Source organism: Arvicanthis niloticus, chromosome 16 (genome assembly GCF_011762505.2).
Source record: "Arvicanthis niloticus isolate mArvNil1 chromosome 16, mArvNil1.pat.X, whole genome shotgun sequence".
NCBI classification, from domain to species: Eukaryota; Metazoa; Chordata; class Mammalia; order Rodentia; family Muridae; genus Arvicanthis; species Arvicanthis niloticus.
In genome coordinates this window covers 9,765,729-9,783,864 of record NC_047673.1, presented here as the reverse complement: position 1 = coordinate 9,783,864, position 18,136 = coordinate 9,765,729, and the positions used below count along the sequence as shown (strand labels likewise).

The window sequence follows — 18,136 nt, the reverse complement described above, 5'->3', positions numbered from 1 at the left end:
CCAAGGAGTCAGCATGTCTCCAGGAAAGTGGGGAGACAGAGGGTGACTGGGGGAATGGAGAGCATCCCAGGTCCCCACTAGCTGTATAACACCCAAAATAATACAAACAAGAACACCAGAAAAAGGCACCAAAATGTTTGCCAAGCTTCCCGAACCAAATCACTTCTGATGGAGTAAACCAAAGGACATATATACTGTTCCCACCGTCCTGGAGCAGACAAGAACTGAAAACTGAATGTCACACTTCAGAGCTGAGATCTACTGTAGAGTTTTGGGTGCACAGCCTCCAGACATAAAGAAATTGGACGAAGAAACACTTTATTGGAAACCAAGGTAAGAAGTAAAAACCCAGCCTTTGCGAGCAGAGATCTCCCAGTGAGGATGAAATTCTTGAGTCATTAGGGCTTTCTACACGACTTTAGGACAAGCAAGCAGCAGATCTACAGAGACCGTAGCCACTGACACAAGAAACCAGGCTGGGAATGGCCTAAGAACCACGAATGTACTAATGAGATTCACAGAAACACACCTAGGGTGGGGGGAGAGGTCTGTAGACATAACAATAAAAGGAAATGACCAAATACTTCTCCCTGTGCGTTTCGCTGTGGAGCTGGGTACAGCTGGTTAGTTACTAATGCCCTTGGCCGCTATTCACTTTCTACCAGTTCTCTTAGGCCATAGCCTAGTAGGCCATGTTATGCTGGATAGAGACATGATCACTGTGTATGATCATGTACATGTATCCCCCTGTGCGATGTACTCTTGGATACTAAACATACTTCCCAGACTAAAATTATTTTGATAACAAAAATACAGCACGTATAATACACATATGTGTGTTATTTTATGTTGTTATTATTTAAAAAGTTTTCATATCCATCATCTTTTCCCCCTTGGAAGACAACACTCCCAGTTCCAGTCTAGCAGCTGAATAGGAGCCCAGACCACACCCAATTCCCACAGTCATTAAAAGGCTGAGCTGGGGTTTAAGCTTGGGGATTCTGGGTCGCAATCCTGCATTTTGTTCCATATCTCAACCACTGGAAACCACCATCACCCCAGAAGAAGTTTCCTTAAATTGTTGAAACCTAAAGTTGACTTGGAGTTTATAGAGCTCTCAAGAGTCCCTAAGTCAAGAGAATGAGAAACAAAACCAAAGGCTACAATTTCCAGAATAGATGATCAGCTGAACACACAGGGGATAAGCTTCCTGTCCTGAGGTAGTTCACAGGATACTGAATATGAAGTCAATAGAATGAAATGAATCTTGCAGAGGTAGCAAGACCTAGATAAAAGTGTGTGCGCACAAGCCCAGTGACCTGAGTTTACTCCCCAGAAACCACATTCTCTAATTTCATTTCTGTTACTATGATAAAACATTCTAACCAAAAGCAAAGAAGAGGACTGTGTTTATTTAGCTCGCAGGTTACAGCCCATCACTGAAGGAAATCAGGGCAAGAGCTCACAAAAGAACATGAAGAAGAGACTCTGGAGGAATCGTGCTTGCTGGCTCCCTGGAGTTCTTGCTTAGCTAGCTAGCTTTCTTTGATACCCAGAATCACCTACACAAGGAATGGTGCTGCCCACAGTGGGCTGGCTCCTCCCACATCAGTTAACAACTAAGACAACCCCCCACAGACACATTCACAGGCCAATCTTATCTGGGCAATATCTCAGTTGAGACTACTTTCTCAGGTGATTCTGGGCTGTGTCAAGTTGACGGTTAAAGCCAATGAGGACGCCACATAAAGGTGGAAAGAGAAACTTAACAAAGTTGTCCTCTGGCCTCCATAATCATTCCATGGCATTCAGAGAGAGAGAGAGAGAGAGAGAGAGAGAGAGAGAGAGAGAGAGAGAGAGAGAGAGAGACTCACAAAGTAATAAAGTTTAAAAATACATAAATAAAAGCAATCTTTTAGTTTATTATACAGGAACATATCATAGCCCTTTCAAGAATAGGCCATCCTTTTTTGGTATGATAATTCAGTAAAAAACTAAAAAGGATAAATTATATTAAAGGAAGAGCGTTGACATGAATGGAATGTTTAGAGGAAGGTACTAACCAACTGAGATTAGGGTGAATCAAAAAGACTAGAAAGACAATAAACGGACTAAACTAGTTGGAGTGTTGCTCTTAGTAAAAGTAATGTTTTCACTTCATTAAAACAAATGTCTAAAGGAATGTTTAAATACAAAAAAAAAAAAAAAAAAAACCAAAACAACAACAACAACATCAAAAAAATCAAAACAGAGCCCGGGAGGAAGGGAGGCAGGTAGTGTCAGAACTGTGATGAGTGTCTGTGAAGCACTGGTGTGATTCCTCAGTACTGTGGGGATGGGGGAGAAGGAGGGGAAGATGAAGGAGTGTTAGATTATATGACAAACGATAGAAAATAGAGCTTGCTCATAGCAAGCGTCTGAACTCAGACCTGACATGCTTGAAAACACTGTGGAACTTCCTTAAAGATTAGTTAAGACAAATATTCATGTGTAAAGGGCCAAAGTGAACAGGCTGTCTAGGTAAGTTCTCAAGTGTCCCCTTGACACAGTCAAAATCACCTGAGGAGAGACTGAAGAACTTCAACCACAGTTGAAGAACTGCCTCCATCAGATTGACCCATAGGTATGTATGTCCGTGGGACATTGTCTTGATTGCTGGTTGATGCAAGGGCCCCAGCCCACTGTGGGTGGTACTATCCCTAGGCAGGTGATCTCAGACTGTACGAAAAAGCTATCAAACCATGAGCCAAGAAGGAAGAAGCAGGGGGCATTTACATATTCCCTATCCCCCTCTCCCAGCACCTCCTTTCCAGCCAAGAAGCCATGAGCTAGTAACACACACACACAAAAATTGTTGAGTTCCTCCACAATTTCTGCTTCAGTTCCTGCCCTGATGTCCCTCAATGGCAGACTGCGACTTACCCTAGAAGTGTAAGATAAAAATCACTTTCTCCCCAAGTTGCTTTAGGTTAGGACACTTGTTCATTTGTTTGTTTGTTTGTTTGTTTGTTTGTCACAACAGAATAAAACCAGAATACAAACTTACTCTCCACTCCTCTCCCCCTATACCAGAACCTTAATTCACAGCCAGCATGACTGCAGACCATTGGGACGGATCTTTATGCAAACAAAGCCTCATACCAGGGTTAACAGCCCCGTGAGGCTGAATACTAGCCTGTACCAAGGTCCCAAGTCCTTTATGTTGGGATCTCATCCTCTACTTTCTGAGGTCAGCAGCATGAACAGATACCAGCCTTGCAGATGTTCTCGTAGCAACTATGAGGGAGGGTTGAGTCAGCTGGAAAGGGGGTGCAAGGAAGGGGCAGGGGATACCTGACCGCCTTCTGCTCTTTCCTCTGGAAATCGAAGCTGCTGTCCCCTCAGGCAGCACCTTACTGTGTCATCTCTGTTAGGACTGTGGAAATGCTTCCTTTACTTAACATTATTTTTGACTCGACGGTATTCTTCACTCAACGCGCTGATTCCCAAATGTATCTCTGCCCATATACTAAGCAGCGGCTCCTCTAGCCAGAAGGCAATAGCTGGAAGGTCCCTCCCTGCCTTTGGGTTTTATTAGACTCTGCTGCTACAAGTTTCACCACACAAGGCATTTACGAAGCAAACTGCACCTTCTCACCGTGGCCTTTGTTATGGGGTGTGAATTCCACTGTCCACTCTGGAAGAGCACAGCATTTCTCTACTAATCCTGCATCCCATGAGAGTGAAAGGGAATGCCATGCCCCCAGCATGCCAACACTCCCATTTACATGGGCCTGCTCATAGCAAGACTATCATCTCCAGTGTATAACAGAGCCATTTCTGTCATTCAGATATCTATGTTTCAATAGGTCCTGGGCTTGGCACACTGCTAGACTGAGGAGACAGCAGTTATGTAGGGTTGTAAGACACCCTGCCTGAGCCAGTCTTTTTGAGTATTGACCAGGTGTCTCTCGTGACTTTGGAGGACTTCCGGAGATATGTGTTTGACAAAGACCACTAGTTCCACCTCTGGTCCTACCTCTGCAGAATCCCAAGTGCTTTCTCTGGAACTGGATTTTGTCAAGATTGAAGCACACTCCTTTAGAGACCCTGTCACCTTCATAGGGTAGAAGACACAATTCGAGGCTGCTCCTTTAAAGGCTGTGTTCTGCACACCTAAAAGTCAATTCTGGTTGGCAGCAGCCCTGGGAGGAATCTTCTCTAATACTTCGAAGAAGAACCAGGAAGCAGTTCTGCCTCACTGGTGGCTTCAAATTGATTTGCAGTCTTGTTTTAGGGTAAGGAAGAGGGGAGGAGAAGGAAGAAGAGGAGTTGGGGAGACAAGAAAGGAGAGAAAGAAGAAAAAGAGGGGGAGGAGGAGTGTATGAGAGTGTATATGTATGCAAGTGTGTGTGTACGTGTGTGTGTATGTGTTTGTATATGTGTGAGTGTGTGTATGTGAGTGTGAGTGTGTGTAAGAGAGTGTGTGTGAAAGAGTATGTATGAGTTTATGTGTGTATGTGTGTGGTGTTTATGTGGTTTGTGTGTGAGTGTATGTGTGTGTGTGTGAGTGACTGTATGTGTGGTATGTGGTGTGTGTGGTATGTGTGTGTATGAGTGTGTGTATGTGTATGTGTATGTGTGAGTGTGTGTGTGTGTGTTTCCAAGCAACTTTAAAGAGTTACTTTTCTCCCTCCAGTGTGAGTTCCAGAAATCAAACTCAGGTCAGCAGGCTTAAACAGGAAGCACTTCTATCCATTTCTTAAGTTTCTCTTAACTGTGCTGTGAAATCTCAGGATGTCTGATTCATGGTGTGATATGTGTCACCTTAGCCCCTCTTTCTAGTGCCTCGGGGTACATGTTAATGAGACATATTTGCAACATCAGGCTTGAAGAAGAGAAATACAATATAAAAAATCAAGGATGCCATCTGACAGGGGAGTCACAACCAATTTTAGTTCAAATGTTAGGGATAAACCTCTTGCTGAAAACACTAAAATAAAAATAAAATATTCTTTCACTAAGAGGATTAGTAAAGTGCTTATTGATCCCAGAACCTGTGTAGAAAGTCAGGTGTACACTGTTGTATTTCTAGCACTCAAAAGGCAGAGGCAGGAAAATTCCTGGAATTTGCTAACTACTTGGCAAGCTCCAGGCCGTTGAGATACCTTACCTCAAGAGAGAGATGGAGACAGACAGACTGACTGACATACAGAAGAGGAAGAGAAGAGAAGAGAGAGAGAGAGAGAGAGAGAGAGAGACAGACAGAGACAGAGACAGAGACAGAGACAGAGGCAGATAGAGACAGAGAGGCAGAGATATAGAGGGAAAGAGACACAGAAACAGACACAGGGGAGGTGGTACCTGACAAATGACAAAGTTGTCCTCTGGCCTCCAGATGCATGTGTAATGTATACACACACACACACACACAAAGAGATAATAAGAAAAGACCCAATATTAGCTTGGAATCAGACCTCAGCTTTTCCTGCAGGAGTCCCTAGAAGATGTATCTGGACCCTACTAGAATCCCAGACATACTACAGCTCGATCATTGTCCCCTCTGCCTGAAGCCTCTCCCATCTCCAACTCGAGTTCTCGAAGCTGAAGAAGGAGACCCTCACCTTCAAGGTCATCCTGGTAGATGACGATTTCTTTCTCTCCTTGCAAATGAATCGCTGTGAAGAAAAAGTGACAGTGATTTTGACATCCAAGGGTTCCCTAAAGGAAGCACATGCCTCCCAGATATGGGGCAAGTTGTAGGCCAGCTCAGCATTTAGGCAGCAACGCAGTCATGGAGTCATGACCTCCGGTGTTTTGGAAATGTTCCTGGTAATTCTCAGCACAGTTGGCTCTTTGTAGATGGTCAAAGGACTCATAGTAAGGTAACTCAAGTGAACCACAAGGAGGTTCCCATGAAGAAATTTATGTCATAGAATTTAAACTGGACACAGAGTGGCTTGGTGTCAAGACCTAAGTCCTGCTCTATACTGAAACTGTGCCATTGACAGACAGAGAGCTGTGACTGAGCATCCAGTGCTTGGTAGGGGTAACAGGCACTGCTGTAAAGCACAGGTTTTACCTGGCTGCCTCTTATTCCTCAAGGAGTGTCAATCACCTCCAAGTCTAAAGACTGATGGAGATGTCAAGAACAGGGAAACATTGTCTTGCCACATCCATCCCGGGGTGCCATACTTGAGGCTCGCATGCAGCGGGTAACAGAGAGGGAACTGACTACATGCAGGTGTCCCAGAGGTTCTCGGTCACTGGTCACTACTGGGACTTAAGTGAGCATACCTTGCAACCTTTTGAGGTCAACAGGGTCAAGGGCAGCCACAGCATCGGAGATCCTGGAAGGCCTGCTAATGCCGGCGTTATTGACAGCTCTCACACGGAACACATACGATCTTCCTTCGAAAAGTCCGGTGACGGGGTACTTACAGATCTTAACTGGTGCATCGTTACACTGAACCCAGTTGTTAGTTCCCACCTCGCACCTTCAAATGGAAAAGAAGTGTAGAGAAAAGAAGCACATATGGTAGTCTACCGCATACTCAGGGTGTGCTCTCACAGAGAGCAGTCACCACACAGGAGCATGCCATTTGGATGTAAATTCATGGTACTGAAATACTGACTTCTACTGATAGTAATATAACAAACCTTAAAATAAATTCAATAGGTATCTCTGTATACATCCATAAAGAATGGGTAGATAGACAGATGAATGGTTAGAGGAGAGAGATGATAGATAGATGACAGAGATAATAGATAAGATAGAGATGAGACAGGCAGGATAAGCCAGAAGATAAGTAGATGTGGATTATAGATTAGAACCATGGTAAGATGGGAAATAGCTAGAAGGTAAGGCAGACAAGACTGAGATGTAAATAAATGATAGATAAGATAGAATAAGATAACATAGATAAGATTTAAATAGATGATAGGTAAGACAAGCAGATAGTTGCATAGATGATAGATGTATACAGACAGATACATATCTGATAGATAGATAGATAGATAGATAGATAGATAGATAGATAGATAGATAGATAATACATAGATAATACAAAGAAAGAAAGAAAGAAAGAAAGAAAGAAAGAAAGAAAGAAAGAAAGAAAGAAAGATAATCAATAAGAAAAAGGCAGGTGACAGAAAGATAGTTACATATATGCAGTTACATGGATACACAGATAAGTTCAATCTTTGTGGTTAAAAAAATTAAATAATTTAAAATAATTCCCATTATCAAACATGTTTACTCCTCCCAGTTTCTGCCTTCCCTCCCTCGCATCTGGATCCATTCCCTTTCTGTCTCTCATCAGAAGAAAAGAATAGGCTTCTAAGAGATGATTAATAAAATAACAAAATAAAAGATAAAGCAAAAACCATCATGTCAAAGTTGGACAAGACAAGCTATATTGTTGCCAATTCCTTTTGCAGCTGGGGTGGCAAAGTTTTGTGAGATTAGATCTAGGGATCCATCTCTGTCTCTGTCTCCCCTGAACATCTTGCTTGAGCTGAGCCAGCCCTGGTGCCTTACTGAGGTTCTGCTTAGGCTACTGGACAGTAGAACCCTTCCCATGCAGAATTCAGAAGACTTTCAAAAATACAGTCCTGTCCAGAAAACCGGAAATGTGGGCAAGATTAGCTTCTGTTTATCATAGGCTGAGGGATTTAAATGCAACCTTTTACATAAAATGCCCAGCAGAAAAATGAAAGGTCAGAAAACTAGTCTTTTGGGTTCTTCAAGTTGTAGAGCTGAACATTCATGTTAAAAAAAAAAAAAAAAAATGCCACCTCACTTGCTCTAATTGTCCCGCAGATTGGATTTGTGGGATCTCCCAGGGATCAATGTACTAGCATCAGTTACCAATTACTTTATCAGTGACATTGGAAGACCTGAAGTAGCACCACGCTCCTGAATGGTTCTGTCAGCCTGCAGTGACATTACACATTCAAATGTATTGCCTCAGTAAGGCCACCTGAGTTCCCGCCCCTATGGACGGAAACACATCACACACTCACTTATCAATGAAGTAGCCAATGACGGGGCTCTCAGTGGTGGTGTTGGGTGGTTTCCAAGTCACGATGACATAGTCTCGGTTGGCATCATGGCACTGCAGGTCCATGGGTGCCCCAGGAGCCCCTGTGACCAGTGGGTCAGCATCTGTGGTGGGGAAACATGTTCATATCGTTTACAAGATGGGGTCACTGCCAAACCTGCCCGTAGACCTCCAAACTCACATTCTCTCAGCTCAGTTTGATCTCTATCACTAAAGCATTTGTGTTTATTAACACGGCAGATTGATATCAAGAAATATAAATGCCTGTGTACATGTTTTTTTAAAAAAAACTTAGAATACTTAATCTTCTTGTCTGTGACTTTTTAATAATTTGATCTGAAATTAAAATTCACCTTCTCCTAATTTTATCTGGTCACAGTGGTGAGATAGGCTTTGCAACATCTGAGAAATGCCAACAGAGGTGATTTATAGTTAAAATCTCTTAGGAAGTGTGAGGATTTAACAGAAAAATAAGAATAACTTGTGGCCAAATGCCTGAGTCACTGAAGGCCAGCAGAGCTGCTGAGAAAGTCAATACATCAAACATTTGATTTTCTTATCTAAAATCCCTATTTATTCAGGAGCCATGGCTGCTGTATACCCACAGAAGTCTGAGCATTCTGTGGTGGCTGATTCAAACCTCCCCAGTGTACTAAAGGCCAGGGATTTATTAGCATCAAGCCTAGTGTTTCCTCTCCATTCATAACTTCCAGAAGTTATGATCAGAACAGTTGACCTCCCCCAGGTTGGAGTCCTGTTCTTTCTGTGTGTAGTACAGAATAAGCAAAGTAATCAAACCTGCTTGAAGTCACTGCATTTTTTATGGCTCAAAACACCCTGCCTGAGACACACAGGAGAACGAAAGGTATCTTTTAATGACAACCCTAATAAAACCCACAAAACTCTGTAGGAGAGCCTGAAGCCACAGCCCCGCACGCTTACGCAATCTCGTGGGAAGTACAGGAGTGAGGTACATATTTTTGTTCCAGGGTAACTTACTCTAATGGCAGAGCCCTTGGTGAAGCAATTGTGAATATATATGACATCTCAATTGCTTTTATATACCTCCACAACTGGAGCTGCAGGGGGATGAACCAAGGGGCCAGCTAACGATGACTGACTATGTAAGACAGAAAATACGGCGGCCAGGGAACAGCAGCCATAGCTGGGATCACCCCAACAGGCTCGGGAAGGAAGGAGACCACAGAGGGCAGCCTGGGTGGATCAGGGCAGACGCAACACACTGAGAGAGGGACACAGCTCAAGCACAGAGCACCGGGCTTTGCAGAGGGGACTCTCTCCAGCTGTGGCGCCAACAAAATTTAGCCCTGGTTCTGTCACAGGAAAGATAACCAAGTTCTTGCTTTGGTGTCTCCAGCTGGGAAACAGAGCAACTTATGGATGTTGCCATGAGAATTTTAGATGGTCTGTGCAGATCATGCATGAACACACTTGTCTATGCACACCTACATACATGTGTATGACAAGTGTTTACATGCATGTCATTATTGCTACTGCCTGGCACTATGCCTGGAACATCAAGAACTTCTTTCTCCATTGCATATTAAGAAGAGCACCCCATGAGCCTGGGTTGAAGGTGAGATGCAGGACAGAGGATTCAGTCAGACCCAGGGCGTTCTGTAACTGTGCTGCCATGCTGCAAAGCCGGCAAAGATGAGAGAGTCACTGTCCTAGACTTGTCTGTCCCACCAGGGTCTAAAGAGCCTGCTGCACTTCTGGGAGATGAGCGAGAAGCACTGTCACCCTGAGGGTCCTGCTTACTCACAACTCAGGGTCATGATGACTGGCATGCCTTACGCTTTGGATGTTTCTTGTCAGGGGAGTGTGCAATGCCCAAGGCTCGCCATACACTTTCCTGTGTCTCTTCCCTGTCCCCTCTTGCTATGTAGCTTCTTCCCACCTTCTCCTTAGAACCCACCCCCACACCAGCTGAGGCACCTCTGACAAACATGAAAGCGCTGTGGTCACTGACTCCACCCCGGGACACGATCCTCAAGGTGTACAGCCCCTCGTCATCCTTATTCAGGTGGCTGAAGGACAGGGAGGCCTGGCCTTCTCCAAAGAACATCTTGGTCCACTTGGACTCTTTCAGCAGCACATCTGAAACAGAACCAGACGTCAAGGTGAGCTCAGGTGCTCCCCTTCTATCTGCTCCCAGAGGCTCCAGGATGATGTTCCAGGTCAGGGCTAGGCTGCCAAGGTCACTTCCATGGCTCTGCTTTGCTGCTGGCAGCTTCCACACCAGAAGAGGTGAGAGACCAGTGGCCAGGGCCACTGTTCCACAGAAGACTCAGGAGCAGCAGTGAGAAGTCAACATGTCAGCCATGTCCCTGGCCTCATTCACCATGACACTCACCATCCCGGTACCACTCGGCTCGTGGCTGTACTCTCTTCAAATCTGGTGTCACCAAAAGTGTGCACTTGAGTGTGACTGTCTCGCCCTCTCTTCTGAAGGTGACCCCGAACTTCTCCAAAAACTGGACATCAAAATGTGTGTACGGGATCACAGATGAAAGAGGCACTGGGGTGGAAGGAGATACAGTTAGTGACCAGCATGTGTGGCTGTGTCTCAGCACAGCAAATACACTCAGAGCCACTGCCAGCTGCTAGGTGGTTGATAGTACATGCCCTTGGAGGGTGGGGGCCTCAGGGTCTGTATCTTCCAAACTCATATGCTGAAGCCCTAAGCATCATAGTGTGAGGACAGTGGGGCTTTCAGAGGTGATTCAGCTTTGATGAAATGATGAGAAGGGGCCCCATGATGAGGTCAGCATCCTTACAGATGGGCAAGAGAGTACCCAGGAGGAGGAGAGAAGACCATCTGCAAGCCAGAAAGCAGCCTTCCCCAGAACACACACTGGCAGCCTGGGATATCAGGCCTGCAAACCTAAAACCATGGGAAATAATAGCCCCTTGTGAGTCACCCTGCTGGGAGACAGCCATTCTGTCTTCAGAAAAGTAGCTTATCTACCTTGTCATTAGGGGTGTGGTCATACAGGACACAGCACACAGCATGATCCTTACTGTATTTACAGCTTAGGATTTGAGTCCCTCCTCAGCCCAAAGAGTGACTTTGGGTAAGTCATGCCCACCGGAGTTATAGAATTTTCTTCTTTAAAAATAAATGGTGGGACTGTTCTTATCCATGTGTCATTTCAGAGCAAGTGCACTAGAACCAGAATAAACCCTGAAAAGATACCTGGTAGAGTATGTGTGCTTCAGAAGAAAATCAATAGGCTTTGTTTATTTGGTTGCTGTAGCGCTAGTATAGGGCCTTGCACACACTGTGTGCACACAGCCCCACTGTGTACTAGTGGCAAGTACTCTGCCACTGAGCTATATCCCCAAGTCTTTGTTGAGACAAAGTCTTAATACATAGCTCAGGCTAGCCTTCAATTTGCTCTCTTCTCAGCTCTGCATCCCCACCAGTGTGCACCACCACACTTGAAATATAAAAATTTAAAACCCAAAAGCATCTGTGGTTTAGAAACACATGCATGTTGGGAAAGTTCAGAAACTATCTACAAAACAGAGATGGTAATTTTGACTTGGGAGGATGGATGGGCTGTTCGGAAGTTCTTACTAACTCCATGATAGCTCAGGTCCTTTAACAATAGCTGAATCATGACTAAACTGTGTGTGCTTTAAAGGGATTGACTCTATGCCCTGTGAACTTTGACACTAAGCTCAAAAGTGCAAATAAAATAAATAAATAAATGAATAAATAAATAAATTTTACATTTGCTGAAATGTGTGGTGAACACAAGACTACCTATTGTTACTGTGATCTGGAAGTATTTTGCAACTATTATGGATATTTCAAGTCTCTGTTAGAAAGATAAGACTCTAGTAGAAGAAGTCCTGCAGTAAGGCAGATAATCTCAAAAGTCCAAGTATTCAGGGTGTGTAGGACTCCAGACCTGCAGACCTTCCTGCATCAACCTTGGCCTGCCTCATGCTCCTGGATGGTTTAATACCAGCCAAATGTTGGATGTTGGTCCATCCAATAAAACTCACAAACTGAATATATATCTGGTGGTTGCCAAAGGATCTGCCCTCAGGAAATTCTTCATGATTAGGCCTCATATATAAATGGAATCATGACCAAGCCAAAGGCCACATGGAAATTCAATTCTGGTAGAAGCACAGGGCAAACTTAAACCTTGTCCTCAAACCATATATGAATTATGTTTGAACTCATATATGGTCTTCATTTCAGGTAGCCTTCCTCACCTGGACCAGGTCAGCACAGCTCTTCAGTGTTCCAGGGAAAAGCCAGCCTGGGTCACAGGGAAATGCATGTCTTGTGACAGGGTCACTATAGGTCACTATGTCCAAGAAGCCTATTTGCTGATAGTGAGATGCCAAATCTCGTAAATTCAGACTCCATTTTAGAGAGCCTGACCTAAGTTTGAACTCAAGTAAACTAGCAGTTGGGTACCTAGCATTCGTTTCCAAGTTACCACCCCCCCCCCCCAACAAAACATCAGCCTAGCTCCAGTCTCAAGGCTAATCCCCACAAGATCTGTGTCTCCAGGCTACACCCCCAATAAGACCGGTGTCTCCAGGCTGTTACCCCAACAGATCTGTAACCCCAGGTAACAAGCCCACCTCCTGCCTAATGACTACCAATGCAAAAGGAAGCAAATATTAAATTTATGATATGACTCCTAGCACCAGCCAATTATGTTAAAGACCATGTTAGCTCTCCAATTAAATGCTTACACACACGCAGGCATGCTCACGCATGCGCACATGCACACACACACACACACACACACACACACACACACACACACACCACTTGTAGCTCTCTATAAAGCCTTGCCCCAATAGATATTCGGGGCTCCCACCACCAAAACCATCCAGCATAACAGTGGTGCACTGGTTGGCCCCTAGCTAGCTCAAATATAAAGGGCCTACTGTGATTGCATTGAATCAGCTCCTGTCTGTTTTTTGGGGGGATTGCTAAAGTTTCTCTGGCACTACAATAGGTTCATGGTGTTTAAAGGCAAGCGGATGAGTACTGAAATTGACAATGGAGCAAGGGGCCACATGCTTCAGGGTACCACTCATGAGGAAGAGGTTTGTTGGACACTGAGGTAGTATGTACCATTCTCAGCATACCCTGGCTGTATGTCCTGTTTAGGTGTTATATAAATGGCCTAGGGACTTTCAGGAGCATGGAGTGTCCTTACACACAAACTCTGGCACCGCCATAGATCTGCTTAGAAATTTTTGTTCATTTCTTTTTTCCAATTCATATATATATATATATATATATATATATATATATATATAGTCTCTACACATGTCGGTTTCACCTGTGTCTAAAAACATCAGCTTGCCAGCAGAGAAAATTGTCGTACACTAACCCTAGCCGGGGAACTCCCAGAAAAATATTAGAAATGTAATTTTAACAATGATTTTTTTACCCTGAAAAAAAAATCACTTCTCACCTTTCTGCTATATCACTAAACATCTTTCTAGACAAAGACACCCAGGTGTACTTACATCCAATTGGGAGTCCTACCGAGTGGAAGGGCTCCTCATCTCCTCGGTACCCTGTCAGAGAAATTGGGTGAATGTGGTGCAGAAAGAGACAGGCATGGACAGAGGCTTTCCCCCTTCCCAGGGCAGATAGCAGGGACGTACTTCTCACCACTACCGCAGCGTTGGTAGACACTTGTCCGTGGGGATTAGTCGCTACTGCTGAATAGGTGGCTGTGTCCTCAAAGTTGGCCCTTGGGAGATAAAGCAAGTTTGTGAGATGCTCTGACACAGTCGGCATCCTGAACCTGAACAAAGCATTCCTGGAAAGCAACCGTGTTGCCTGGATTGCTTGTGATTTATTGGAGAATAGCGCCAGCTCTACCTTGGAACAGAGGACAGGGCATAGTATTAATTATAGATACAAATGAATGCCTGACCCCAGCCTATGCCAGACCTGCACTCTCAGAAAGGAAGGGTAGAAGTGCTTCCAGGAATTGTTTATTTCACTCTCAAGGAGAAATCGCTTGTCTGCCTGACCTTGTTTTGGAGCCTAGTCTGTCCTTTCACGTGGTCACTGGGAAGCTTCTGGGACCTTGGGCCACAGAAGAATCCTTCCTGCTGGGACAATAAAGACCCATGTCTGGGAGAGTCCTGCACCTCTTCTATAGATCAGAGCTTCTCTCCTGCCTGGGGGCTGATTGGTCTCTAGCTGGCTCAAGGTGGCCCAGGAGATGGCAACTGGTCCCAACTTCCAAGATGTCTTCCCATCCTGGAACTGTGCCTGCCACTGTCATGTTCTAAATCACTCTGATATCACAGGATGACCCAGCTGCTAAGATACTCACTAGAGCCCCAGGCAGGAGCTAGAGCTTGTATTTAAGATCTGAGCAGAAATTCATGAGCCTTCCTAAATGCAGAACACTCTACTGGTCAAGTTAAGGAGATCCAAAACCCCACCTCATCCTCCAGAAGGACTTCCAAGTCAGTAGCTGATGTCGAGAATCGAAAATGGTATACAATCTCCAGACTGGAATGACCCACACAGGTGTTATTAAAACACCCAGGCTCCACCCTGCCTAAGAAATAGGTATGTGTCTATCCCAGGAAAACCAGGACCTTAAAATGGCAAGGGCACAAACTCTCAGGGTGCAGAGTTCCCATTTCCCACTTCCATCTTTTAGAGAAGTGAGGCCACTTCTGTGCTTGTGAACTGACACCCTTTCAACTTCCTGGGTTCATCTGACAAAAAGAAAAGCAGGCAGCTTCATGTGTTCTGATTTATGCCAGGTTCTCTGTTAAGTCCTTGGGGTGGGGGGGAGGCGTGAGCATGTCTTGCTCTCACTTTCACTCCTGTGTGTCCATATATGTGCCCATACATATATATACATATAGATACATGTGTGTGTGTGCATACGAAAGCCAGAGGTCATCCTCTGAAAGAGATCCTTGATTTTTGAGACATGGTTTCTCATTGACCCAGAGTTTAGGACTAAAGTAGGCTGGATGACTAGAAAGCCCCAGGTTTCCACATGCCTTCGCCTCACCAGTGCTGGGATTAAGAGCACACGCCCAGCCTTTTCCTATAACATTGTCACAGATCCTAGAATTTGGCACATGGAACGATTGAAAAACAAGATCCACATAGCACCAAAAGTCACATTCCTGCAACTGTTTCTCTCCAAAATGGGGTGGGGGTGGGGGCACTGGGAGAGCCCTTAATCATGGGGAAAAATTGTACAAGTTCACTTTTGAGAAAGGAAAACTTTTCCCAAGTCTCACTTTTAAGTAAATTAAGCCAGAATGCCCAGGAACAAAGAAAGCCCCCTGTTCTTGGTCTGACTCTCTTCCATGTAGCATTTAGAGCTTCTGATACTGTCTTTAACAAAAACTTAATATCTCTAGCAAAGGGGAAAGAGAATTTTCGGAGAGAGACCTATCCTGTCTTTTCTCTCGGGAGTTTCAATGCACTTTTGCTGTGTCAGACATGACATCCTGCCCCCTGTAAATGCCACTGCTCATGGAGGTCAACCCAGCCCTGTCCATCTGGACACTCACACCAGCACATAGTGTTCCGTTCACCTGGGAGGAACAAGTGGCAGCTGCCACCCATCAGCCCAGTGCAGCGCTGCCCTAATCTGGTTAGGAACCAATCAGCTATGCAGCTTGAAATTCTTCAGACAGCCCTACATGAGTGCAAAAGAACAGTGTTCAGTGCAAAGTTCCACAGGATGGATGCTTGCTTCTCTGACACCCACCTTCATCAGCAACAGTGCAGCCAATGGGGAAAGTGACAGCTTTGTGACCACAGCCATGGTTGGGGGACCTGGAAAGCTAAAAGAGGCAGTCTCCTGCAGTGACCAATGGAGCCCTACAAGGGCCGCAAGGTGGCACAGATGAAGCTTGGGACTAGGAACATGACACAACAGCAACCACCCAACAGAGAGCAGAGTTCGTGAGGAAGCCTGGGAAGGACTTCTAGGAGAAGCCCAGAGACAAAAAGACTGCCCTTGGCCCCTTGGCCCTGCAGATCACCCCGGCCTCAGAGCTGAAAACGGAATTAACACCTGGGCCACGGAGAGCCCTCAGAGGCATGTGGACACAGATGGTACCTAAGTTGTCCAGTCAACTGCATAGATCGCACCATCTCCAATTCCATCAAGAGTCTTTCATGTTCATATGATGGTTTCCAAACTGAGTTTCCTTTGTCACACTGCAAATTTCGCCTACTTCTAAACCCATAGTAGATGCCTGCATTCAGCCATGTCACGTTGTATTTGTATAGCTAAGGACAGTATTGAAAACTCTATACTATATGATTTATATAGTACATCATTTGTCTGTGCCTAGGCCTCAGTAAAGCTTTGACCCTCTCTGTTTAATTGAGTGGTATCCTTTGAGTTCAAGGTAGAAACTTGTTTCTGTTTATAACTAACTGCTCATCTCGGCAAGTCAGGGCCATTCTCAATAGTGGTCAATCTGAATAAGCACAGAAAACATGGCTGCCGAGGTTGTGATACTACAGCTGTGGTACCTTGGTACCCTGTGCTGCCTCGAATCAGTTCACAGTCCTCATCTCTCAATGTTATCCTTCCCTCCAAAAGAAAGTATCTATATCTTAAATTCATAAAATGCTTTATAAGGGTGACGTTGACGATTAAGACAATGTATTTGGAAAAGTCTTGCAGTTTTATAAATGAATTCAAGCTTATCACCATCCCTTAAGGTTCATTGGCTTGATCCCTGCACGAAAGATTGGAAGAGTCCCTACTCTCCTGCACAAAGCTTCCTTTCTTCCTCCAAACATCAGGGGCTTCCAGGCCCTCTGAGGTATTCTTGAATAAGGAAGAACTGAAGTGACACAGAAGAGACAAAGCGTGTCACAGAGCGGACCACACTGGTGACAGGAGCAAAGAATCGAAATGGTCACGGACAGCCACTCAACTCCCAGCTTGCCCTGGGCTGACTGAGACTTGAAGCTGGGACAGCGCCACCTAAGGCATTAGCACTCATTAGCTCCTCCATTCACCCATTAGCACTTCTAGCCCTGAGCTAGGGCACAATGGCAGGGGTTAGGAGAAGGACTTATTGGAGAATCGTACTTCTTCCTCTGCAGCCGAGCCATAGTGCATGCTGTGCTTAGGAAAGCCAGCTCAGGAGGCACGGACCACAGCTTCCTTTCCATCAGTAAGGAAACCCATGACCAGCCAAAAGATGAGACCCCTTGATTTCTGACACTTGTTCACTAGAATTGGGCATGTCCAGGTGACTGTTGGGTGGGCAGGGTAAAGGTTAGAACTTCTAGGATCTTGCTTTGTCTTGTTCATTGAATTCCTGGGTGTTTTGTACTACACAAAACATTGGAGCCGTGGTATGCATGTACATAGTAAGTGAATTACACGTATGAAAGTGAGCACTGGAATAGTGTTCTACCTCTGCATGTGGTAGGATTATAGAAAACAGGGTGCCTAGGGTAGGGGCAGAATAGGAAGCATAGAGGACATCTGAGTGCTTCTGGGAACTGCACCAAACTCTGATTTCACCGAAGGCTAACTTGGAGCCAGTGAATTCTGACCCCATCCTCAGCATGTCCCAGGTGGACCTTCCGTCCCTTCTGTTCCTCAGGGCCTCACAGGGAGTGTTCAGCAAACCCAGATTCTAAATCTAGCCTTTGCTTCATGCTGAGAGAACTTAAGAGGTTTTACTTTCTGTTGGGATGGGTTCCCAGAATAGAGGGATTTTTTTTGTCTCGATTTTTACTTCCGTGGGAGTGCCTTTGCCTCTCAGAAACTCAATGTGAAAACGTCTTAACAGGACTTCCTGTGAGAACTAATGCAATTTCATCTTTCCTAAAGATGAACAGACATCTTTGAATGTTTGAATGAACAGGCATCGTAAGTGATTTCCTCATTGATGGTGGACAGTAAGTAGAAACTGGACTCAGCATTTAACTCTTCAGACCTTACGTGCCAAAGTCAGGAGTGTAATAAAAGTTTAGTCATGAAAGCATTCAGCAAAAAGTAGATGATGGCCATGTCACTAACAAGAAAGGAGATGGACTGTTCTAAATGTCCCTCAGAGTA

The 18,136-nt window shown here is 44.9% G+C and overlaps 1 protein-coding gene across 2 annotated transcripts in view; it reads right to left on the bottom strand.

Annotated features, from left to right (window-relative positions):
* The window catches only part of Myom2 (myomesin 2), a 69,636-nt gene that overhangs the window by 35,908 nt on the left and 15,592 nt on the right, over positions 1 to 18,136 (bottom strand). For both annotated transcript variants that reach the window (XM_034520352.2, XM_076913872.1), the window contains exons 7-13: positions 13,719 to 13,807; positions 13,578 to 13,628; positions 10,420 to 10,584; positions 10,002 to 10,163; positions 8,005 to 8,146; positions 6,277 to 6,476; positions 5,604 to 5,657 (exon numbers count right to left, since the gene is read on the bottom strand). In XM_034520352.2, coding sequence (XP_034376243.1) covers positions 5,604 to 5,657; positions 6,277 to 6,476; positions 8,005 to 8,146; positions 10,002 to 10,163; positions 10,420 to 10,584; positions 13,578 to 13,628; positions 13,719 to 13,807 — 863 coding nt within the window. The remainder of the gene's footprint in view (positions 1 to 5,603; positions 5,658 to 6,276; positions 6,477 to 8,004; positions 8,147 to 10,001; positions 10,164 to 10,419; positions 10,585 to 13,577; positions 13,629 to 13,718; positions 13,808 to 18,136) is intronic.